This window comes from Macaca thibetana, chromosome 2 (assembly GCF_024542745.1).
Source record: "Macaca thibetana thibetana isolate TM-01 chromosome 2, ASM2454274v1, whole genome shotgun sequence".
In the NCBI taxonomy this organism is placed as follows: Eukaryota; Metazoa; Chordata; class Mammalia; order Primates; family Cercopithecidae; genus Macaca; species Macaca thibetana.
The window spans coordinates 176,110,107-176,136,612 of NC_065579.1; the positions used below are offsets into that span (position 1 = coordinate 176,110,107).

At 35.9% G+C, this 26,506-nt stretch overlaps 1 protein-coding gene across 1 annotated transcript in view; it reads left to right on the forward strand.

Annotated features, from left to right (window-relative positions):
* The window catches only part of GABRR3 (gamma-aminobutyric acid type A receptor subunit rho3), a 103,266-nt gene that overhangs the window by 28,094 nt on the left and 48,666 nt on the right, over positions 1-26,506 (forward strand). Inside the window, exon 4 of the mRNA XM_050782107.1 lies at positions 19,948-20,405. Coding sequence (XP_050638064.1) covers positions 20,281-20,405 — 125 coding nt within the window. The 5' untranslated portion in view covers positions 19,948-20,280. The remainder of the gene's footprint in view (positions 1-19,947; positions 20,406-26,506) is intronic.

A 26,506-nucleotide genomic window follows, 5' to 3' on the forward strand; every position in this document is an offset into this window, starting at 1 on the left:
TTGGGATTTCTGCTCAGCCAATGAACTGCCTCTGAAAACAACTATTTGTGGAAATTGCTTGTATAAAACCTCTCTAGCACTTGTCTTAAGGGACACAATTCAGGACATGGACATAAATAATTTAAAAGTCTACTCTTCAGGCTATCTTGTTAAAAGATCAAGTATTAGATTTTTACCACCTCAGAAACTATGAAAAAAAAAATGTTAAAATAAGAAATTACATTTTCGTTGTTTAATATTTGCAAAACTATTGTCCCCATTAACTATAGAACTGCCTGTGGCTGTTTTCCTCTAAGGGAGTGTGAGGATGACAGTCCTGCTCTACGTAAATCTAGTTGAGAAAAAGCGTGTAGAATGTAGTACTCTGGTCTCTAGGTCTCAACCCAAATCAGTGGGAATTTTTCTTAAAATAATAAGGGTGTAATAATGAGAGAGAAAGGTTATATATAGACATATGGCCACTATGTAGGCAAGACTAATCAGCCTGTATGGCAAATTGCATATAAAATTAGAACACTTTGTCAGTGGGGTTGACTGTAGAGAGATGGAGACTGGAACTTCTGCAGAGATTCTGCAGCTACAGGGTACACCAGCTTAGAATGGAGTCCACACAGCAGAAGGCACAGCTCAGATGCAATGAGAGGAACCGGGTTCTGAAAAAACTGAATCCTAACAAACTATGCCTGAAGCCAGTGTGCCTCATTTGGGGCTTTGGATTTATATTATTCAACAAACTGCCATTTTTTCAATTTTTTTAAAAGGTAAAAGCAGTGTGTTATGCATATGGAAAAATCTTTTTACTAGAGTATTCTCAAGAGTCTAAGTAATAAAAGTAAGGTGGTCAAAGTATGCCTACTCACAAAAGGGCCAGATAGAATGCATACACCATGTAGGTAAGAAAAAAATTAGCTTGATATATTTAACTGACGGTTGATCAAGCACACCTGCTAGTTCAGGCAGGCGTCAATGCCAGAAAACACTATTCAGATAGAATATGTGTGTCAGGGATGAAGCGCTCAGTAGGACTACTCAATCCATTAAAAAGTAAAAGTTTTAGAAGAACTCAGAAATGTTCTAACTATATTGCAGAAATTTAAATTACTTTTAGTATTTTTGTTGTTACATTTACATATCTTTCAGGGGAGGCAATGAAAAATGTTACTTTCCAAAATTGCTTTTAAACCAAATGGAAATCTCAGTTTTAAATGTCTTAAGAGGATATATGTCGTCATATTTGGCCTAACAGTATTATTTTTATTTACATACTGGTATATCATTATCAATATCTACTAAAGAGAAAGTTTGAAGAATGTCTTGCTCAAGAATTATTTAGAAGTGCATGAATACTTTGAATACTTTTTAAATGGAGGATTTCTATAGGTGGGGCCTTCCTTTAAAAAACCAAAAGTAAGTTTTAAAATAGGTATGTCTGTATTTCATGAATTTCACTCATGTTACAAAGATGTTACCAAGTCTTTGTAACATGAATGAACTCTTGTGTTTCGTTCATGTTACAAAAACAGTAATGTGGTATTATAATTTCAGTTTGAACTTCATCTTTAAGTATGTACTTAACAACGAAAACGAGTAAGTGGTGTCTGTCCTTAAATGCCATTAACTATTTTAATGATCAGAATAACTTATAACTTAGACAAGAATATTTAATCTAAAGTTTTTTATTCATTCACTTAATAACATATTGTGTCCCTACTATGTGTAAAACACAGAAACAATTATTATGATTTATTTTAACAGAGAGGAAATAGAAAAAATTATGAAAGTGTTCTCCAAAAATATTTCTTTATCATTGTTCTCAGTGTACCTAAAACTTTCTTGTTTTTTACACTGTAAATAAAGGAGTTTGCAGGGCAATTATAATCATGTAGAACAGAAAATGCATTTTATTCCACTGTTAATCTGGGTCAGACCCGGGGCACCCATACATGAAGAAGACAGTGCGATAGAACAAAGAGACAGAGAGCAGGTGAGCACTGCACGTGAGGAAGCCTTTGCTTCTGCCCTTCTCAGAATTCTTTTTCAGTAAGGCAAAGAGGACTTGGGTATAGGAAACTGTGATGATCATAAAAGCTTGTATAAAAGCAGTGAAAACCACAAAATCACTAATGAGTTAATAAACGGATCAATGTAAGAAATTGTATATATTGTACACTGAGAAAAAGGTAAGATTTTTGAAAAATATGTATTATTTCCTGAAGGTTTTAGAGGAGATTCTAGACAACAACTAACTAGTCCCATAACCTGCCACTCACAAGTACCTTAAAATTGAATGTATTAACAATGAAGTGTTTTAAGAGTAGAAGTGTTTTAAAATATACGCAGTATGTTTTGTGCCAAAATCTTAGAAAATGAGACTTTGTTTTGGGTTCAAAAGTGTGTTTTCTCACTGTCTCGGGAATTCTTTTATCTTTCTAGAACAAAAAATGATCTGATCTTGGTATTACAAATGGGACTGTCACAGTCAAGGTGGAATAAAACATTACAAAAACATCACACTAGAAAGAATGGCCAGTGTTTTGAATATCTGGATTCAACTTAAATGATAAGTTAAATAATCAATAATAAATTTTATTTAAATAGCAAATTAAATGAGGAGAAAGGATTAACTAAATTAATAGGCAATGACTAACATAAACATAGGTAAGGCAATGCAGAAAAAGCTTCAAGCTAAAAGTGTATCCATGAGTTTTATAAGCCTGGAAAGTAAATGAAAAGGAAACTAAATGAGGTCCTGTGGAAACACAGGGTGAAAAAATATGTCTGCATCATCAATGCATGTCTTTAATGACAAACTTTGCGTAATTCCCAACATAAAATATGTTTTACGTATTCAAATCCCTGCCTTGTTGATCTAAAGCAATAACTACCTACTTATAAAACAGTAGGCCTAAGTATACAACCATTCAGGGCAATATTTACAAGTATTAGATTTACAACTCTTAAAGTTTAATGACAAGGACAGCCAGTAGTTGTTACAACTGGACATATTTTTATTTCTGTTAACTAGTTACCAATTCTGTAAAAGTGTAGCTAAAGTTTTCACTTCCCAAGTCTGTGCTGGCTTGAAACTCGTTTTCTCAAGGCTTCTGATTTGTTAACTCAAAATTAAAGCACAGTAATGGAAAATATAAGGAAAAGTTTCAGGGTTGGTGAAGAACACGGTTCTGACAACAGTAAAAATACATAGAACGATTAGGATTTTTAATTTTTAAATTTTTTTATTTCCATTGGTTTTGGGCAACAGTTGGTGTTTGGTTACATGAGTAAGTTCTTTAGTGGTGATTTGTGAGATTTTGGTTCACTCATCACACAAGCAGTGTAACCTGTACCCAATGTGTAGTCTTTTATCCCTTGCCGCCACCAACCCTTTCTCCCGAGTCTCCAAAGTCCAATGTATTGTTCTTATGCCTTTGTGTCCTTGTAGCGTAGCCCCCTCATATGAGTGAGAACATACAATGTTTAGTTTTCCATTCCTGAGTTACTTCACCTAGAATAATAGTCTGCAATTCCATCCAGGTTGCTGCAAATGCCATTCTTTCATTCTTTTTCGATGGCTGAGTAGTATTCCATTATATCTATCTATCTATCTATCTATCTATCTATCTATCTATCTATCTCACATTTTCTTTATCCACTTGTTGATTGATGGGCATTTGGGCTGGTTCAACATTTTTGCAACTGCAAATTGTGCTACTATAAACATGTGTGTGCAAGTATCTTTTTCATATAATGGTTTCTTTACCTCTGGGTAGATACCTAGTAGTGGGATTGCTGGATCAAATGGTAGATCTACTTTCAATTTTTAAGGAAACTCCATGCTGTTTTCCATAGTGGTTGTACTAGTTTGCATTCCCATCCACAGTGTAAAAGTGTTCTTTTTTCACTACATCCATGCCAACATTCACTATATATTTTTTTAATTTTTGACCACTCTTGCAGGAGTGAGGTGGTATCACATTGTAGTTTTGATTTGCATTTCCCCAATAATTACTGATGTTGAGCATTTTCCCACATGTAAGTGGCATAATGTATAAAATTCCATAATTTTGACTGAATAGGAAAGTTCAATCTATTAAAACTTAACTTTCACAAATAAACATAAATTTGATATAATTTTATACAAAATCATAGGGAGGTAATTTGTCTAGAAAATTCTAATTTATTTGGAAAAGCAAAAGCGTAAAAAAAAAAAAAAAAGCCAACATAATATTTTTTAAAAAATAAAGGAGGTTCATGTTCCATGCCAGATATTGCAATTTATCAGACAGTTACTTTAACAATTGAAACCATGTTTAACATCATCAAGGTTCACTGTGGGTATATTCACTAAAATTGGAGTGTATGTTTATACACATGGGGAAGGAAGAAATAGCAAAGCTGATTAAGAGCACAGACTTTGGAAAAGGCAGGTTTGGAGGCTTTGCTTCTGAGACTTTAGTCAAATAACTTAAAATGTCTAAATCTTGGTTTCCTCACTTGTGAAATAAAGTCAATAATATGCACTTACAAAGTTGTTGCAAGAATCAAATGAGAGGATGAATGTCAAGCCCTTACCCCTATACTTGATAGATAGTAAGGAATCATTAAATGGTGGCAACTTTAATTATTTCTTGGAGTCTCGCTCTGTCTCCCAGGCTGGAGTGCAGTGGCACAATCTCAGCTCACTGCAACCTTGACCCACTCAGTTCAAGCGATTCCCCTGCCTCAGCCTCCTGAGTAGCTAGGACCACAGGTGTGAGCCACTGCCCAAGGCTAATTTTTGTACTTTTAGCACAGACAGCGTTTCATCATGTTGGCCAGGCTTGTCTTGAACTCCTGACCTCTGTCGATCCTCCCGTCTCAGCCTCCCAAAGTGCTGGGACTAGAGGCATGAGCCACTGTGCCCCAGCCAGTTATTTCTGTTATTTATTTTAATTATTCACAAGGAAAGCAGCAGCGCTCTTTTGTAAGACAATTGTATTCTGAGTGAGAAAATCGAGATATGTGCTGTTTATTTGCCAAATTCTTGACAATCATAATTTAACTCTGTACACAAAATAACTTTTACAACCAACTCAAGCCATCTGCGAGTTGTCATGGAGACAAGAACATAGTGATTTAGGTTAAGCAAATGAGGCACATCTTCTAGAAGGCCCAAAACTATAGGTATAGCATGTTTTAAATAGAAATATTTAACATTTTAATAAAAATAACAGACCTCATGACATTTCATAACTAAACACTCCAGGCTGCATCTTTTCAAAAATGACATTTTCCTTCCTAACCACAGTACCATATTGACATCTGACAACATTAACAGTATTCTCTCAACACTAGCTTATAACTAGTATGTATTCAAATTTCTCCATTTGTTTCTTATCTTTTACAGAATCACATGGCATATGTTGTCTCTTTCAAGACTCTTTTGACCCAGAACAGTCTCATTTCTTTCCTCTTCCTTTCCTTTTTCTATTTTTAATGAAAATGACATTTTGGAGAGACTGGGCCAATTGTAAAGTTGTCTGGTGAAATGTTTCCCATTCTGGATTAATATGTATTCTTTAACTTGTTTTCCTAATCCCTGTATTTTTCCTTTCCCAGTGAAAATTATATCCAGATGCTTGATTAAACATTTTTTTAACAATATACTACGTACAAGATGGCATTCCTTCACAGTGCATTGCATCAGGAAGCACATAATGTCTGTCTGTCGCACTAGCAGTGAGGCTCAACCCCATCCCTGGGTGAGTGCAGTAACAGCCAGATCTTCCTACTGTAACATTATGGTTTGTCTCTTACATATAGCAATTAGTTAATTACATTGTACTCCGGCACTTTGAGAATATCCAGGTCCTCAGCATTTTTTTCTCTTTCTCTTTCCTCCCTCTCACACTCCTCTCTCCTCCTAGTCTCTTTGTCGTTGTAGGTTTACACTTTTCTGTTGTTATCTTGAGAGAACAGACAAAATATGTGTTCAACTAGACATCTTTAATGCAAAGCTCAAGAACCTTCTCTTTTTTTAATTTTTATTTTACTCTAAGTTCTGGGATACATGTGCAGAACGCGCAGGTTTATTACATAGGTATACGTGGGGGTGTAAACTAGTTCAACCATTGTGGAAGACAGTGTGGCGATTCCTCAAGGATCTAGAACCAGAAATACCATTTGACCCATCGATTTTTTAGCTAAGATTTTTAGCATCATTTGATGATCCTTGCCAGAATCAATTATGGCATTGCAGATTTTTTTCTTTTTTCTTTTTTCTTTTTTTTTTTTTTTGAGACGGAGTCTCGCTCTGTCGCCCAGGCTGGAGTGCAGTGGCACGATCTCGGCTCACTGCAAGCTCCGCCTCCCAGGTTCACGCCATTCTCCTGCCTCAGCCTCCCGAGTAGCTGGGACTACAGGCGCCTACCACCACCACACCTGGCTAATTTTTTGTTTTGTTTTGTTTTGTTTTTTAGTAGAGACGAGGTTTCACTGTGTTAGCCAGGATGGTCTCGATCTCCTGACCTCGTGATCCACCCGCCTCAGCCTCCCAAAGTGCTGGGATTACAGGCGTGAGCCACCATGCCCAGTCGGCATTGCAGATTTTCAATTGGTAACTTTAAAATTCTATAATGTGTTTTACATTTTCTAGCTGGCATGCCTTAACACAACAACAAAAAGAGAAAAAAATATGGCAAAATGTTTTAAAATTGATCATAAAAAGAAGAAATAGAAATTTAAAGTAAATATCTAAATATTGTTTAGACTTCCTTGACCTTGCCATAAGTTCACAGCTGCTTCTCCAAGTCCCCCAAAGCTCAACTTCCTTCTTATGTGTAGTCAAATTGTTAACATGGTATTAAGGAAAGATTATTTGGCATAGCTTAGTCCTTCAGCCAACGAATATTTCTACATGTGTCTTATATAGTAGACTGTGGTCTGGAGCCTTCTTTGAAGGAGATGAAGCAATTCAGTTGCAAATTGCTTCCAATTCTATCTGATTTATGATTCCTGTTTCTCACACTTTGTAAGAAATTTACTTTTTTATCCTTAATGGTCAAATTATTCCTTACCATAAAAACATTGATTTTAGGCAATGCTACTTTTTGAAGCCTTTCTCCTATAGAAGAATTTTATAGATAAATGTTTTCTACATCTCCTGAGGCTATTTTTAAAATATATATATATTTCTTTATTAAAAACGATTATAATTTATTGCATTTTTACATTTAATTTTCAACAACATTTATGCATGTAAAATGTCTTAGTTTCTTAATAGTATTGGAGCTCCCGACATATCTCACATTACCTTAATATAATGAAAGTAATTCTAAAGTGGTCACATTGGCTAAATGTGACAATGCAGTTTATGACAGTGATTCTCCCATCGGCTTGAACATTTGTTGGTTATGTAACTTTGGGAAACTCAGATCTTAACTTGCTCATAAACATAAAAATTTATATTTATACAGTGATTTGAAAGTACATTCTGTAATGAATTAATACTTTCACATATATTGAATCACTTGATTAGCTCAACATGCAGATGAATGCATATTATTATCCCCATTTTGCACAGAAGAAATTAAAGCAGTCCCCAGTTAATTAGAATCAAACACACTTTTTTTTGTCTTTTAGCACTAGCGTTTTACTGGAGTCTATTGTGGTCTCTTTTAGCTTAAGTTGAGACTTACGAAAAACAACAAGTCTTTGGATTTGAAATCTTGTATTTTTCTACTTCTCTAGGCTGCCTCCCTTGTAAAGGAAAGTAACATTGCCTCCCTTCCATCTTCCCAAAGCTGTTGAAAGGATAAAATCATTCAGATGAACACCATTTAAAAACCTTGAAGTAATATTTAAATATGAGTGAGCCTTTCTTACTAAGAAGAAAGAATAATTCAAAATCTAAAGATTAGTACCCACTCCACCTGGATTATGTTAGATTAAGTGAGATAATATTTTAACGTAATACAAATATTGCCAGATAGTTCTCCAGATGGCTTTGAAGCAACCTAGTTCTCTCCCTTTCCTTGCTGTAGGTCTCACAAACAACTGTAGAAGTACTGGGGATGCCTCATCCTGAAATAAGGAGGAACCTGCTGGAACAACCTGGGTTCTGTTCCAGTCACTCCTAGAAACAGGACACCCTTCAAGGCTTTGTCCCAGCAATTCATATAATCTCCCAGGATATAAAACCAGGGCAGGCTTCTTTCTGGGGTCTCTCAGCTGTGGTGCAAGTAGGGCATGCACAGCCAATACTCCACCCAGCCTGGGAAGTTTTCCTGAGCCTTGGGAGGCTGGCTCATCATGAATCTGAGCCAGTGGCCCCTTCTGTGGCTCCTTAATAACTATCTGCAAGTAATAAATTAGCAGCATGGAATTTATAGTACATTGAGTGTTCTATCTCACCAGACTGACGAACTGGTACTCAGTGCACAGGGTAACTCTTCACAAATGCCTGACATATGTTTAAGTGTCTGGTAAATAAATAAATTCTTTACCCACTCTAAGGTTAGGATATGCATAAACCTTACATCAATGCATTTAAAACAACTAAGACTATATGTTTCCTTTATCAAGCATGTATTTATTTAAGCACCTACCATATGCCAGGCCCTGTCCTAGGCTGTGTGGTTTCACACCTATTCAACTCACTATCACTGGTAATTACTAGGAAAAGTCATAGCCCTGTTTAATCGTCATAAAGCAACTCACTAGGTCTTCATTTTTAAAAATAGTAGGCATGAGAGATTTTATTTTCCAGATATGACTGCAACAATATGTTCTATCTTACATGCCCCTCAGCAACGTGGCCTTCTCACTCCCCCATTAAAAGGGGAAGTTTAAATCCCTTCCCCTTAAATTTAGTCTGAGCTTAATGACTTGCTTTACCAGTGGAATGCAGCAAAAGTTATTTGGTGGGATTTCCACATTGAGGTCTTACACTTCTGCTTGAGTCTCTTGATGCTAACACTTAGAATCAAACTTGCATACTTTGAGAAACTCAGGATAAGTGAAGAGGTAACATACAGGCACTCTAGTCTAAGCCCAAGTTGAGCTACTAGATAATAGCTACCTTGAACTGCCAGCCATGTGAGTGAGTCATCTTGACCTCCACAGCAGGATCCCCCTAAGATGACTGTAACTCCAGGAAAAGCCTGACTTCAACAGCATGCTACACAGCTATGTCAACCCAGAAAAATATGAGATACAAAAGTAATTGTCTTTTTTTTTTTTTTTTTTTTTTTTTTTTTTGAGACGGAGTCTGGCTCTGTCGCCCGGGCTGGAGTGCAGTGGCCGGATCTCAGCTCATGTCAACCCGCCCCCCGGGTTTAATATGAGATACAAAAGTAATTTGTCTTTTAAGCTCTAAATGTGGATGTATCTTGCTAGATAGTAAGACATAGCTGGAACAATGTATCAAGTTGTTCTTTTCAATGAAACATTTTACTCAATATACGGGAGGAAAGGAGAAGGAAAGGAAAGGAAGCCATCATTTTATCAGGTCAACTAAATTATTTTAGGCCTTTTTATTGGATTCACTAATAAGCTAGGCAAATATATAATTCTTAGTAATCAGAAAAAATAAAATACATAAATTACCAGGAAAAATGATTATTCATGTCCTGAATAAATAAAAGTCAATCTTCATTTCAGGTTTTAATCAGTCTTAATTTGAAGTCTCTAGAGGACAGAGAGGACGTGAAGTCCTAGGCATCAGAAGAGTCTGAAAAAATAATATTTTTCAGATAATTTTAGAGTTGTGCAAAGTATAGTATGCCTTTCTGGAATGCCCTGAAGAAGATAAATATGAATGTGAGGACCAAAAAAACAAAACAAAACAAAACAAAACAAACAAACAAAAAAAACTTGAATAATACAAGAATAGAGCCATGCCCATCTGAATGGTCAAAAAGTCCTGAAATACAAATGATTAATATTTGAGAAATTAAGGAGGAAGGAGGGAAGGAAGAGAATAGAAGAAGCAGCAGAGGAGGAAGGTGGAAGTTTATGTAAATGCAAACTATCAAGGACGGAAGAATGGATGGATTAAGAGAGCAAAACGTATATGGGATGGTCATAAGAATATTTTAAGGAATATATCTTACGGGGCATATGGGTGGATCAGGCTGCTCTATAAGAGGAATCATGTAGCCATTCATCTACTCAGAGGCCAATGGAAACCAGATTCATTCTTTGATTTTTTTTTTTTTATTTTTAGCTATATCTAGAAGAAAACAATGCTATGAACTGAATATATTCATAAGAGGATAAGGTCGACCGAGAGGAAATCAAGCTATTTTATAGAAAATCATTTGTAAATATAGATTTTGTTGTCATAGCAGTGTTGCCTGTTTTTGTAAATGGAACGTTACAGTAGGTGTTTGTGGCTGGCTTATTAGACTCCACAATGTTTTTGAGATTTATCCATGGCATTGGGTACCGTCAGTTTAATGGATTTACTATCAGGCAGTAGTCCATTTTGTGAAAACACCACAGTTTATCCATCCTCCTGAGGATAGGCATTTGGGTTGTTTCCAGTATTTGGTTATTTTGAATAACACAAGTATGAATTTGTCTTTCAGTGGACATATGCCCTCATTTCCCTGAGTTTTTTACCTAAGAGAGAGTAATTACTGTTTCATGGGGTAAACAGAGTCAGTAGCGTAACTAGCTTCTTTGACAGATACAGTTGATGATTTCTTAACATCTCCTCTATATCACAAAAATATCCTCAGTAATAATCACAAAATAAAATAATGATCAGGAAAAGAATGCAAACAATGAAATTTTTCATTTATTGGACTTCATATTGTGCTAGTAAATTTTTAAATTGCAGTATAATGAAAAAGCAACATATTAATTCCTTTAATTATATATTTTTTACAGAAAACGAATACATTTACATTTTGATTTGTCACAGTGATGATTAATATTAATTTCTGTTTTCATGTCTCACTTTTGCAAATTTGTCAATGATTTACCGAAAATGTATCTTCTTTATATATTCATATGCAATAGATGCCATAACTAGGTTCATCAATAGTTTCACTTACAGTTGATTGAAGAATTAAAATATACACTTTCCAAACAAAAACATTACACCTTGCAATTTTCATTCTAGTTTGCAGTTGTAAATTTTAAATGCAAATAACATTTCTGGTTATACAATGACAAAATCAAAGTAACTTGAATTCTATTTACCTCTATCATCAATGTGCTATCATTATTTTTATTCTAACACCTAAAATGTAGGAATATGTAATACCAATGGTATTGGAGACAGAAAAATGCAACCAAAATAATTCCAAACTGTTATGGATTTACTCTTCAAAGGAGTTCATATAGCTGAATTCCCATGGGACTAGAGCAAATGCAAAAGCTGGGAGTTCTCTGAATAAACTTCTAAATAGATTTAATGTTTACTATGTTTATGCAATAAAACATTCAAAATTAAAACACAATACATATGAGCAATACTCAATAGGAAGTGTAGCAAGGTTTTGACACTTAAACTAACAAAATACTTTTCTGGGGAAGGATATTTTATTACTGACTTTTTAAATTGCTGGAAATTGATGATAATAAAAATCAGTACTACTTTTGATCAATTTTATTATTCTTTTTAAATTTCCCATGAATAATGAATCCTCCTTATTGCCACCATATAAGAGAGATCAATTCCACAATCCAGCCCTTAGTATATCACTGCACAAAGTTTAACTTTAGACAATACTAAAGAAGTGTTATTTTTCTGCCATAAAAGATGATAACACCTGTTACCTTGAGCCATTTGGCCCCAAATAAAGATGCACATCGAGTAATAAAAGTCCCAGTTTTCTTGTCACAGGAAAGAAAAGAGGAGTCCAGAAAACTGGGAAATTAGAGGGCGATCTTAGAGAGAGAAGAGACTGGGAAAGCAACTCCATTAAGTTGTTTATGAACTCCTGGATCACCCCCAATCTGTGTGTGCATGGATTGGATGTTAAACCTTCAGAACTGAATGAAGAGAGAAACTACCACCCAGATGACACAATGGCCACCGGGTGGCTATTCTAACAGGTATGAGGTAATATCTCATTTCAGGTTTAATTTGCGTTTTCCTGATTATGATGTTGAGCATTGTTTTATATACCTGTTGGCTATTTGTTTGGCTTCTTTTGAGAAATATCTATTCAAATCCTTGGCCCATTTTTTAAATTGAGTTATTTGGGTTGGCAGGGGAATTCCCAATTTGATTGAGGATAATCGACTGTTGACTGGCTTATTTGTTCTGTTGTTACTGAGTTGTGTGAGTTCCCTACATATTTTGGACATTAACCTCCAACCTTGTCATATATATGGTTTGAAAATATTTCCTCCCATTCAGTAGGTTGCCTTTTTCCTCTGTTGATTGCTTTCTTCACTGTACAGAGGTTTTCAGTTTGATGCAATGCCACTTGCCCATTTTTGCTTTTGTTGCCTTTGCCTTTGGGGTCATATACAAAAATATTTGCCAAGACCAATGTCAAGATTTTCCCCTACATTTTCTTCTAAGAGCTTTATGGTTTGGGGTCTTATGTTTAAATATGAAATCCATTTTGAGTTTATTTTGTGTATGATGTGTGATAAGGGTCTAATTTCATTCTTCTGTGTGTGGATATCCAGTTTTTCCAACACTACTCATTGAACAGACCGTTCATTCCCCATTATGTGTTTGTGTCACCCTGTGGAAGATCAGTTAATCATATATGTGTGGATCTGTTTCTGGCTCTCTGTTCTGTTCCGTTGGTGTATATGTCTGTTTTATGTCAGTAATATACTGTCTTACAACTTTGTAGCATATTTTGAAATCAGAAAGTATGATGCCTCCAGCTTTGTTCTTGCTCAGGATAGCTTTGGGGCCTTTGGTAGATTCATATGAATTTTAAAATGTTTTTCTATTTCTGTAAAGAATGCCACTGAGATTTCGTTAGGGATTGCATTGAATCTGTAGCATCCTTTGGAAAATATGGACATTTTAACAATATAAATTCTTCCCATCCAAGGTCATAGGATGTCTTTTCATTTTTCTGTGTCTTCTTTAATTTCCTTCATCAGTGCTTTATAATTTTCAGATTTAGTCTTCATTGGTTGTATGTATGTGTTTTCATTTTAATTAAGAATGCCCGTTAGTATTTCTTATACGGCAGGTGTAATGGTGATACATTCTCTCACTTTTTTCTCAAGGAAAGATTTTATCTCTCCTTCATTTTTACAGAATAATTTTTCTGGGAATGGTATTTCTGGTTGCCAGTATGTTTTTTTTTCTTTCAGTACCATGAATATGTCATTTCACTCTCTCCAGGCCTGCAAGGTTTCTGCTGAGAAATCCACTAGTGATATCACAGGGTTTTCTTTACATAGGCTAAGTTACTTCCCTTAAAAGCCTCTTTGTCCTTAACTTTTGACAATTTTATTACAGTGTATCTCACTATGTTTTCTTTTAAGTTGAACCTACTTGGAAACATTTGGAATTCTTGAATTTGGATTCACAATTTCCAAATCTTCCCTAAATTAGGAAGGTTTTAGTCATTATTTTTTAAATTAGATTTCTGCTCCCTTTTTCTCTCTGTTTTCCTTAAAATTCCATAATGCATTTATTGGTTTACTGGATGGTATTCCATAAATCCCATAGGCTTTCTTCACCTTTTTTCATTGTTTTTCTCTTTTCTTCTTTGACTGGATAATTTTAAATGATCTCTCTTTGAATTTGCAGATTCTTCTGCTTAACTCTCTGTTGTTGAAACTCTCTTTTGCATTTTTCATTCCACTCACTGTATTCTTTAGCTCCAGAACTGCTCTTTGGTTCTTTTTGAAGATTTTCATCTCTTTGTTCAACTTCTCATTTTTTAATATATTATTTTCCTGATTTCATGAGCTACCAATTTGTTATTTTGTAGCTTACTGAGCTTCTTTAAAACAATTATTTTTAATTCCTTGTCAGGAAGTTTGTAGATCTTCATTTCTTAGGGATTCATTAGTAGATGTTTTTGTGTTCCTTTAGTGGTATCATGTTTTCTTGATTTTTCCAGTCCTTTGTAGTCTTGCTTTGATGTCTGTGTATTTGAAGGAGGAGATACCTCTTCCAGACCTTACAGATAGGCCTCAGTTGGGAGAGATATTCACCACAGGTGGGCACAAGGATGCTGGTCAGATGGGGTGCAGCAGCTTCTACTCTAAGAAGGTGCATTGGTGTGGACTTCTGGCAGCTGCATCAGCTGAGGTCAGTGTCAGCAAATACTATGGGGGCACTTGATGGCAAAATTTGTGGGTTTCCATGGCAGAAGCGATAGTTGCTTGGGTCCTTCTGCTCTCCATTTCTCCCACAGATGGAGTCTCATCTGAGACTGGGCATCCAGGGGATGGGCACATTTCTCAATGGTACCAGGGCCCAGAAATTAGGTGCATGCATAGCAGTGGCAGCACTGGAGCCCAGGGAGATATATTAATATTAGAGACTAAGAGGTCTAGTGGCAATGGAAATACAAAGGGCAGGAAAATGCAAAAGAAGTTGTGAAGCAAAAAACAAAGAAAAGATTTTGAAAGGGAGCAATTAAAGATGACTCAAAATTTCAATCCTGGAAAACAGGGACCTTATTGGTAATCTTAATGAAACTCATAACATTGGAAGATCATACTACATTAATAGAGATGAGTGAGATGATAACTGATATTCATTTTGTCAATTATGGTATTTTCAATGTACCAAACCTTGTGCTAAATATACAGTCTCATAAATTCCGACTTTAATCTTAAAAGATCAGTCCTAGCATTATTCCTCTTAACTATATATAAAGTAACTGACTCAACAAAAAAATCTTAGGTCATTTTCAAAGTTCAGACAACTAGTAAATGGAAAAGTAGATGTTTGTACCCACAAAATCTGACACCAAATATCCCAATAAAGATGATCACTGTTGTCTCTTCTTAACCACTGTGTTTTATTGCTTCCTCGGGGATCTCAAAAGTCACCTACGTACATGTGCTTAATGAATACAGAAAAGGAAATGGAAGTCCAGGAAGTTTAAGAAGCTTTTTAAAAATCATACAGTAAATACCACATCCAGTCCCAGAGCCACGTACCCTAGTGCTTTATTCAGTGTCCTTTAGAAACTTTACTCATAACAGGTACTTCATTCTAATAGAAAGCTTATTGTTCTACAATGTTCACCTCTGTCCCTTAGCGTTCCCACAAACAAAATGCTGTTCTTAGGTGTAGGTAAAAAGTGAAATCTTAAAAATAAATTTGTGTTCAATCGGAGAAACCAATAAACCTCATTAGTCAATTATTCAAGGTAAATAGTTGCATTTTCCTCAATAATGGGGTGTGTGGTTGTTTTTTCTGAATCATTTGATATTATATCATTAATCTTTTCAGTTCATTCTGCCAATATTGGTAAGTGAAAATTATTCACTACAAATGCTGAATAATTTGCATTTATCAGTACCACACAAGGTTTTCCTGCCATACGGAGGCAAATTCGAGACAATACTGTAATTTGGATGAGAATTTGTATCCTATGCTTCCATCTAGTGGTGATTTTGCGCTATTACACGATGATGTAGACAGGTTTGCTTTAGTGTCATCCGCGGGCCTGTAAAACAGGAGATTCTTCAGTGTCCTCACTCCTATCAGCTGATTTTGGATGCCAGGAAGGATGTGATAAGAGAATGAAACAAGGGTCGTGGGGCGAACGATGGTCTACTGGGTATGGAGAAACGATGATCTACTGGTTGTCTGGTAATTCTGGAAATCGGAGAGAAAACAGGATTTCTGAGCGAGAGCAAGGTTTTTTGAAAGGATAGCAAATGCCCCCTACTGGCTGCTCTAGGCATGGCCAGTTATATTTCCAATGCATCAAAGCAAAACACAGTTATGCGCAATTTGATGACGGGGACAAACTCAGAGAAATGCGTTGTTAGGTGATTTCCTCATTGTGCAAACAACTGTAGAGTATACTTACACAAACCTCTATGGTCTAGCCTACTGCACACCTATGCTATAGAGTGTGGCTATAAACCTGTACAGCACGTTATTATACCAAATACTGTAGGCAATTGTAATACAATGGTACATACTTGTGTATCTAAAAATATGTAAACATAGACAAAATAGAAAAGGTTCAGCTAAAATGCAGCATAAAATATTAACTGTATCAGGCACTTACCATGAAAGGAGTTCACAGGACTGAGAGTTGTTCTCGGTGAGTGAATGTGAAAGCCCAGGGCATGAGTGTACACTACTCTCAAATGTACAGTTAGGCTACACTAAATTTATACGAAATATTTTTCTTTCTTCAAGAGTAAATTAACCTTAACTTATTGGATAACCACAGTCATATATGTGGTCCATCACTCACCAAAACGTCGTTATGCAGCACATGACTATAAATAAGAAAACTAAATTATGATCACTTAACCTCTCTAGTCCTAGCTTCCTCAGCATAAAAGAGAGCAGGAGAGGCATTAAGTGTAGTCTAAATGATTTCAAAAAGTCTTTCCCTATCAAGATTCTATGACTCTACAATTTGCAACTCAAGATATTTTGCCTAGATAACATCCTGCCGACACATTGGGAAATTTCTGGAAGCCTGGAATTTGTTGTTGTTGTCAGATCCAGTCTAAATAAGACTTTAGCTTTTCTTTTGTTTTCTCTTTGTAGGCAAAACAATTGCTACATATCCCAAGATTGGCGACACAGCCATCATTTCCAAATTCTCTCTTTATGTCCCTGCCAAACAAATAAAAACTGGCCGACTGACATCATCAGAGTGGATGAAGAGTGAACAGGAGGCAATTTATGCAAGGGAGAGCTTAAACTGTTACGAAATTCTCCAGTGACCCTGTGATTCATTTTGTTTCCTGGCAGTTACTTACCACTCTCTAGTTTTGACAGATGTGCTTTTCTGCTTTTTTTTTTTTTTTTTTTTTTTTTTTTCCTTAAGAAGCTTACTGAGCTTGCAAAGAAAAGCTCTAAAGGAATAAGGTTAAGGAGCTAACTCAGCATCAACAGAGACAGATGCCTTCTTGTAATTGAACTAAAACCCTTGGACTTTCTATAAGCCAACTCTCTCTAGTCTAAGCTATTGCCTTATTTTTATTTTTATGCAGACCATTTCCCACTTGAAATTCATCATCAAAAACAAACTTTTTATTTCTTCCTTAATGTTTATAGTGATATAGATAGTCTAGCAAAATTATTCAATAAAGAGGTCAGACAGATTCTCATCATGATTCATCCCTGCAGTGCAGAAGGAGACACTAGGGCATCCTAACATAATTTAAGTGACAGTGAGGACGTATATGATCTGACAGATATTTCCGGAAAATACGTGCCCCAAAGAGCTCCAGTGAGTCCTGTAAAGAGAATAACTTCTACTCTAGGGCTTCATTCCTTCAGATCAAAGACCCCTTCATGAAGTCTCCTCTTAAATCTTGCTTATCCTTTATCAGCTACCAATATTTCATTGTGAACGTAAAAGTTTAGCAGTCATCAAAGGTTGTCTCAAGATGATAGGACACAGAGTTTTGGTAAGGAGAATGTGCAAAGCACTGATTTACCTGTAAATGAGAATCTCCCAAACTGGCTGTCATGGAGGAGTACTATTTTGGAAGAATGTAAGTGTCGTGGTTTGGTTTGGTTTGGTTTTGTTTTAAAATGGGATCTGAGATCAAATAAGTTTGAGAGACACAGAGTTCAGCAGAACTAAACAGGCCTTTTTTTTCTTTTTTTCAACTGAAGCCTTGATTGTGTTAATAGTTATTCATTATTTAAGAAATATTTACTAATACCAGCTATACTTCAAAGATAGTTATAAGTGTTTGGGAGGCCTCACGGAACAAAACAAAGATCACTTCCTTGCAGAGCTTACATTCTAGCAGGATTAGACAGATTATGAACAATAAACAAAACATAAATTATATAAGACCTGCTAAACAGGATGAAAGGCAGATTGCTAATGCAGGTTGTAGGAGGAAATAAAGAATATGGCATTTTTAAAAAAGAGTGGTCAGGGTATACTTCACTCAATAGATGATATTTTCTCAGACATTTGCATTTGTTAAAGGAGTTAGCCATATAGATATCCAGATGAACAATATGTCAGGCAAGGGTGACAACCAGTCCAAAGGCCCTGGGGTAAGAGCGTGACCCCTAACAGAGTAATAAAATGTGTAATGTTTCCCAAACTCATTTAGTACAGAACAGTTTCTCACAAAACATCTTCAGTGTAGCCAAGTACTTTGGGAAATGTTAGCGTAGATATTGCTTTTACTAAGTGAAGAGGGGACCAGGTAATAGAGAGTGCTAGGACTAAGAGGTTGGTGCCCTGGATCTCATAAGAGCACTGAGGTGGAACATACTCAAACAAACTTTGACCACAGTGCAGTCTTCCAACAAGCAAAGTGACAAAAGCAAAAGTTTAAGATGAGCAACTTTTCTTACATTTCTTCCATTGGCTCTTCAAAGAAGGCTTACTGGCTCAAAAATACCAAAGAAAATGCTTCAACGTTTCTAAACATTACAGAAATTAAAATTACAATACCCATTGAATTAGGCAACATTTAAAAGTCTGATAATACCAATGTTAAAAAATATTTTAAGAAATAAGATCTCTCATTTACTGCTAGTGGAGAAGTAAATTGCTACAAGCACGTTGATGAGCAATATGATTGTGCCCAGTAAATTTGAAGGTGTGAAAATTATTCAGCTTAGCCATTTTACTTCTAGGTATTTACCTAAAGAAACACTTACACGTGTGTACAAGAAAATATTTATAGAAATTTATTGCAGGATTGTTTGTAATAGAAACATAAGAAACAATGCCCATCAACAAAAATACGAATAAATGCAATGTTATGTATCCATACTGAAATACCATATAGCAGTTAAAATGAATTGACTAGAGGCACATTTATCAACATAATAAATCCCTAAGCATAATGTTGAAAGAAAAAGTAGCTTTTAGTAGTAAAAGTAGAATATGACACCATTTACATAAAGTTTTAAAACATGCAAAAATTTATACATTATTTATAGATACATACATATACAGTAATAGTATAATTGCATATAATTATAAACACTAAATCCAGCCTAAGAAGAGAAGCAAGGATTTATTACATCATTCTGTATATTTGTAATATTTTATATTAAAAATATATTTTAAAGAGGAAAGATAGCTCAAGAAATATAGGAGAAGGTTTTAATGCATGGACTAAAAGAAGACATAACCCAAACCAAAAGAAATAAATATGATTAAGCAGTTACACAGAATACAAAGTATCAAGGACACAGATCAATTTGCGGAAATTTAATAATTTCTCTCACAACACTATATTTCTGGTAAGAAAATGGCTTTCTTTCTAAGTCCTAGTAAAAAGGGCAGCTGTTGCTGCGTTGCTCACCTTGTGGTATTCCAGTTGAAGAAGATTAATTTCAACAACATGACCATTCATTGGTACTTCGCATATGTGAAGTAGAAATATTTTCCTAAATATTTTCTCTAAGTATACAAAGCACCTTTAGGAGAGTATGTGGCTGTAATTTAACGGTGACAGTGTGTGCTTTGCACACTGACCAGGATTAAGTTCATTTTTATTAACTGGGTTGCTTGCTATTAAATAAACCTTAACTTAAACCACTTTTGTTATCAATGAATAAACCGTCATCTTAAAATACGATTATTTATCTTTAAAAAGATAATTATATTTTGTGTTTGTGCTGAGGCAGTCTGTATGCATTTGGTGAGGAAAAGATTCCTTTCTGGATTAAAAGGAACCATAGGATAATGGAAAAGGTCTTCAAATGTGTAATTAAGATTAAATTAATCATCTTTTTTTTCTCAATAAGCATATTATTTTGCTGAGTCACTAAGTATATTTCAATGATATTGCATTGGAGTAAGAGGATTAATGCTTAACCTCACTTCTTTGTTTGCCTAGGACTGCAGCTGAGGGTTTATTGAGTATGGATTGAGCATCACACTAAAAACCTTCCCTGGAACAGGGGACCAAAGGATGTAAACTGAACATTTTTAAAATCTGCTTTGTTTTCCTCATATTGCTGAAGATTCAGATAGATATCTGCCTGTAAGTGATGTGAATCAATTTAATCTACTGAAACAAAGTACAGCATTGAAGACAATGTCTTTTTTCGCCCCCTAATACATTTTCCCTGGCGTGCTGTTTATTTTTTTTTAAGACACATGAAGAAGAAATCGTGATCACAGTATTGGCTGTATCCACCTGCATCCTTTTTGTCTTTTTTTGGAAGAGATGATCCTGGCTTTCCAGTTGGTCTCCTTCACCTACATCTGGATCACATTGATACCAAATGTTTGTGCTGCTTCTCACATCAGGATGACACACCAGCGGTGCTCCTCTTCAATGAAACAAATCTGGTAAGATGCTCATAGTGCAGTCCATGGAGTTACTGCCCAGTTTCTCTCACCAGTTGCCTCAGACCGACAGGAAACCTAGAAACATATCTTTAATGGTAGCACATCTTTGTAACCATGTCTGTCTCTGGAGATAGCATTCATGCATCATCATCAGTCACCTCTGTTTGACATCTGAAAGAGCAAGATCTTGGAATTTGCTGACATTTGTAAATTTATTTATGCTTATTTACAAAGAAAACGGTTAAAGGGTTCATATAAGGATCCTCTTTCAGGGAATGTATTTCCTCAATTAGTAATACATTTATTACTGATACATTAAATACTTGTTTAATGTTTCCTCAAATGTATTTTGAGTAGAAATTAGTCTAAGCACCAACTTCATTTAATGTCAAGTATTTGTAGGGTATATAGTTTCATGGATTGATGAAATAGTATCAAAAGGCATTAAAGCCATTTATCTTTCAACAATAATTTTCATACGTTTGACAAATCCTGAATATCAACACACGATCACTATTATCTTCCCATCAATAATCAGGAGCGTGTTTGGATGTGCTAGTAAGGGAGATAGCTATCTGTGAGAGTGACCTGTTTGTATACCAACTTGCCTAGGGCTTTATAGGTTTTAGTACTAAAAATGCCAGGAATCCCTTCAGCCCCAGGCATACTGCAATGATTTGTCCCCCTACTACCCATATACCTTTAATAATCAAATAACGTCTTTGAGAAAGTCTTCCCTTTTCACCAAGCACCGTATTTCCAAAAAGACCCAACAGGAGAAATTGCGGAATGAAGATAAGAGTATCATCTGGTCAATCCTGGCAGCCAATGGGGTGACAGATGTTTAAGTTAGATTGTCCTCACATCCTGAATATGTATTATGCACTCACTGGAAGATCAGGAAAGAGAACATAAAATTTTAATAAATATCTTCTGAAGTCTCAGGTTTAATGACCAAAACCAAAAGAGGTGTGTTGCTTGATTACTGATTCCTGCTCTGCAATTAAAAATCAGGGACTACCTCTCACACTTTCCTTCCATGCTTCTGCTCCCAGACCAGACCTGAGATGATACGAAAGTCTTGTTCCATTTAACCACTTTCCCAGTCTTCTTCATAGCAGTTAGCTAAGGAAATATTTGGGAAATGTAAGAGTATACCACCAGACTCTATTTTTTTTTCAGGTAGCTTATTACATTTTATAGTATGTTTTATCTAATTTTAAAAATTAATGGACTTAAATGCTTAAAATATTATCTCTCACCCAAAGAGTAGACTTGTACAGTCTGGTGGATGTTTAGATGAGGAGGAGAGATGATTATAGTAGCTAATTCATCACACCAGCCCACTATCAGTGGCAGAGTTGCTACAGAAAAAAATCTACCATGTGTATTTTTTAGGTGACATTTAAAGAACAAGGGAGGAACTTTGGTTCTTTGTGGTGAGGTAGAAATTTTTCTGATGTTAAATGCCTCATTTTTAGATCCTATGTAAAGGAAAAGAAGAATTTTAGAGCCTACGCAAAAGCAGACTTCCCACATAGGAAACGCCAGGATTTCGGCCATGTGGGGCCAATCATATTTGTTGTCACTTCTCTATATCCTAAATGAAGTGCTCCTTTGAGTCACAAGCCAGAATGGGATTCATTAAAATTTATGTCTGCTTCTTTTGTTCTTCAAAGAAAAACCCTCTAGGGCACTGGGGATTGCATAAACCATCACCTGGTCCAGAAGTAGCCACTTAGAATGAAACCCAGGCATTTCCCCTGAGCGAGCAGGGTAATACAGCCAGCCAATTTGTGAGCTGTCACTCAAGCACTCTGTCATGCAGATTTTAGGGCATTAGACCAAAATACAGTAATTACTGTATACAGTCATTTTTCAGAATAAGGGGCCAGGAGTCTTCCTACCTTAGTGAATAGATACTGTGAGGTTCTTTGCCCAACATCCAACCTGATTATCAGCCAATAATTAAGTAATGAATGAATGAATGAATAATCCACTCTTCTATAATGCAAGAGAACTAGTAGAGTGAACATGAAAGAAAGACATGATCTTTGAAAATTATAAGGGGGAATTTATATATGCATTGTTTGGGGCCAGTTTTTATGCAACAAGGCTCTTAAATGTTTTGTTTTTAGTTGTTTTCATTCAGAGTATAACCTTAATTTTTAATCCAGAGATTCCCTTCTTTCGAAATCTAAAGACTTTAAAAAGTGTTTATTCAAAGATACCTTTTGTTTCCCAAAACCAAAGTAGGGAGAGGTGTGAATAAAGTAAGTTTGGCAGGTGGAAAATGTTCCCCTTTTACCTAGAGAAGAAATTTTGCTCCTGGATAATGCAAAGAAGATTAAGCAAATAGACTCATTGAATATTTATTCATTCTTTCAACAATTATATTGAGTGACATTTACGTGCGAGTGCTGGGTTGGGGGCTAAAAATACTATGAGAGCAACGTATTGACTCTGGCCTTGAAAATAATCAGCAGAGTGCTGGAGTCTGCTCAAACTGGCTTGCAACAGCCAATCGTTTTCAGGAAATTTATCAGCTGGCTGTTAAAAGCACACATTATTTAAAATTAAATTATATAAGCCTGCAATTAAATTAAATAATTTCTAAGATAAAGGTAGCAAATACTTAAAACTCACCACTTCCTAATGATTTCTCCACATTTTATTATCATCTGTTGCTCTTGAAGTTATTTTATTTAGGTCTATTTTAACTATGGTAGAAATACAACAATATACCATACTGTACCATTTATTCTATCCTATCCTCTCCTCTCCTCTCCTCTCCTCTCCTCTCCTCTCCTATGTGCTAGGCACATCTCTGCCATGCATGTTGTTGGTAGCCTGAAATCAGCCATGGTGGAAATATTTACACCATGGAAATAAAACACTATAAACTGGGGCTTTTTTTCCTAAAGAGTCACTTGTTAAACATTACCCTGAACCTAATGTAAAAGCCAGTAGATTCTCAAGCATGGCAAATCCAATGCTACCACAAGCTAGACAGAAGACAGTGGCAGAGACTACAACTACAAGGTATATGCTCCTCTGAGGGAAAATGGCTGGTCAGGTTCAGCCTTCTCTTGTTTTTGTTTGTTTTTTAATTTTTAACTTTTTTTTTTTTTTTTTTTCCTGAAACAAGGTCTTGTTCTGTTGCCCTGGCTGGCGTGCAGTGGTGCAATCATAGTTCACTATAACCTCAAACACCTGTGCTCAAGTGGTCCTCCCACCTCAACCTCCCAAGTAGCTGGGACAACAGGCGTGTGCCACTACACCTGGCTAATGTTTTTTTTTGTTTGTTTTTTTGTTTGTTTGTTTGTTTGTTTTTGGTAGAGATTGGGTCTCTCTATTTGCCCAGGCTGGACTCAAACTCCTGGCCTCAAATGATCCTCAAGCTTTGGCCTCCAAAAGTTCTGGGATTATAGGCATGAGCCACCGTGCCCGCAGCCTTCTCTTGTTATAACTTGAGCCTTATGTGGCCAGATTTTCTGAGTTTTTTCAAAAGAAGCAAGAAATCCAGGCTTTTCTTTGAATTTTTCCAAGTTAATATACCATGTGGACTGTTTTTAAAAAATGTCTACAGACTAGCTGCTAATCTAGTCTAATTTCCTTCATTTCACAGATGAGGCAACTGAGGCCTCCTCACTGAGCTTTTGGTCTGACAGAGGTCCAAGTGAGATGTGGGAACTGTAGTGTTACAAGTGAAGCATTCTCTCTCGCTGGCTTTTCCACAGAAATGTTCATCTGCCTAGATTTTTTCTTTTACAAGAGATAGGCTATTGATAAAGTCAGGTATGTATTTCCAGAGTTCAGAAGTTAGGAGTTCAATCAAAGCCTTAAGATTCACTACATCTTATGTACCACATTTTCTCTAAGACATTTCAAAAACATCCAGGGTCTGGAAATAAACATTGGATCAAGAATTATAAAGGTTTTCTTCATGATGAAAAATTGGACCAACTGATTTTCCCACTACTTTACCTTATTCCTTGAATTTGCATCCATGTATGTAGCCTAATAGAACATTGTTGGTTCATTTTGTATTTTTCTAAAGAAAAACAAAAAGCCTACAAAAGGTTTTTAAAATGTTGCTTACATTATTTGGAACAGTTAACTGAGCTTCAGTGTGCACTGGTTCACAATAAAGCTTGACTCAGAAAAACATCCATGTTATCAAGAGGCCATGCTTCTAGAACTACAAGAAGAATGGAATGATAAGGTGGAGAGCTTTGACCAGATTCTTATTTGAAAGGATTCTAAATGGCAAGTCCAATTTGGTCTAGATAATTTATGATACAAATAACAATAACAATAATGGATTTTTATGTGGAAAAAAATACCTAGAACCTCAAGGCTTTTGTTTTTCCAAGTTCACGTCTAATCGTTATTCATGAAACTACATGATATTTTCATGTTTAAAATCATAGCATAGAAACTGTTTTGTATTTTCTTCACTTAAGCATTTCTCACATTGCTTCACAGACACCATAATGCTATTTTTAATCACTCCATATTATTAATTTGAATTAAAGGACAAGAATTATCTCCTTTGTTTCTGAACATTCATTTTCAAGTTTCCACTAAGATAAGTAACAGCAATAAATGTTTTCACACATGTCATTTTTTCCTTTACCAAGAAAATTATGATTTTTCTGGAATTGAATAATTGAGTAACGCACATGAAATATCTTTATAGTTCTTGAGATGAATTTCTAGAGGAGTTTACCAATATGTATACTCCCACCTGCAAAATAGAAATATTTGCATTTCATCATATCCTTTTTTTTTTTCCCAAGACAGAGTCTCACTCTTTCGCCCAGGCTGAAGCTGGAATGCAGTGGCACAATCTTGGCTCACTGCAACCTCTGCCTCCCAGGTTCAAGTGATTCTCCTGCCTCAGCCTCCTGAGTAGTTGAAATTACAGGCTCCCGCCACCACGCCTGGCTAATTTTTATATTTTTAGTAGAAATGGGGTTTTGCCATGTTGGCCAGACTGGTCTCGAACTCCTGACCTCAAGTGATCCGCCCGCCTTTGCCTCCCAAAGTGCTGGGATTACAGGTGTGAGCCATTGCACCTGGCCTCATCCCTTCACAGCATGGGGCACTAACATTATTTTTTGTCTTTTGCTAATTTAATAGGTATAAAATGACAGTTATGGCTTCAATTGGTATCATACTCTTTACCCCCTCAATTAAATACTTTTAAATATGCTTATTAATTATGTCATCCCTTGGGTAAGTAGTCTTTTCATATCATACCTAGTTCTTTATTCTAGTTAATCCATCAAATATACAGGCCTCCAGGCTCTAGGGAAACCACTCTTATAAGGCAACCAACCGAGTGTTTGTGACTCAAGTCAGATGAGTTTTTATCATTCCACTTATAAAACTCTAATGCCACAGAATAAGTTAGGTGTCTTTACTTTTCCTCAACCAGTTCTAGTTTTTAATCCTTTGGCTACTATGTCCTCTTCAAAGACCCTCTTAGTCCCCCTGAGACCACTCAAAATCCAGCCTTTCCCTCCTCCCAGACCTCCACTTTCTTCGTCACACAATTACAGTAGAGTTTCTGACACTGAGAAGAGGGAGTATAGAAATACGTTTTCTTTGTGTGACCCAGGAAGGAAAAAGCCCTAATTGAAGGAGAAAAAACACACCTATTACCAAGACTCACATCTACTGTTTCTCAATCTTCATAATACTTTATGGGAAAGGACAAAGATGAGGAATACCGGTGAGAGACTCTCCCAGGAATTGGGATATCTTCGCTTGATCCCATCAGGACTCAGACTCCTAGAAGATCCTCTCCTCAGACAGAACAAATCCAAAAGCTTCTTCTCAGTAGCTGCTAAACTGAAATCATTTTTTCTAGAATGAGGGAAAGGAGAGAAGACACAAAGGGGTTTAAAGTGATATGTGTATAGAGTAAGACTAGAACACTCTGAGCTAAATCTGATGCTGCATTATATAGTGATCCTTTATTAAGCAAATTTCCTTCTGTCTCCTTGGTTTTATTTCATCTTTCATTTTATTAACCTTCCTGTGTAGGCATCAGAGGCCTTCAAACCAGGGTGCCTGTCCTCCTGGGGTACAAT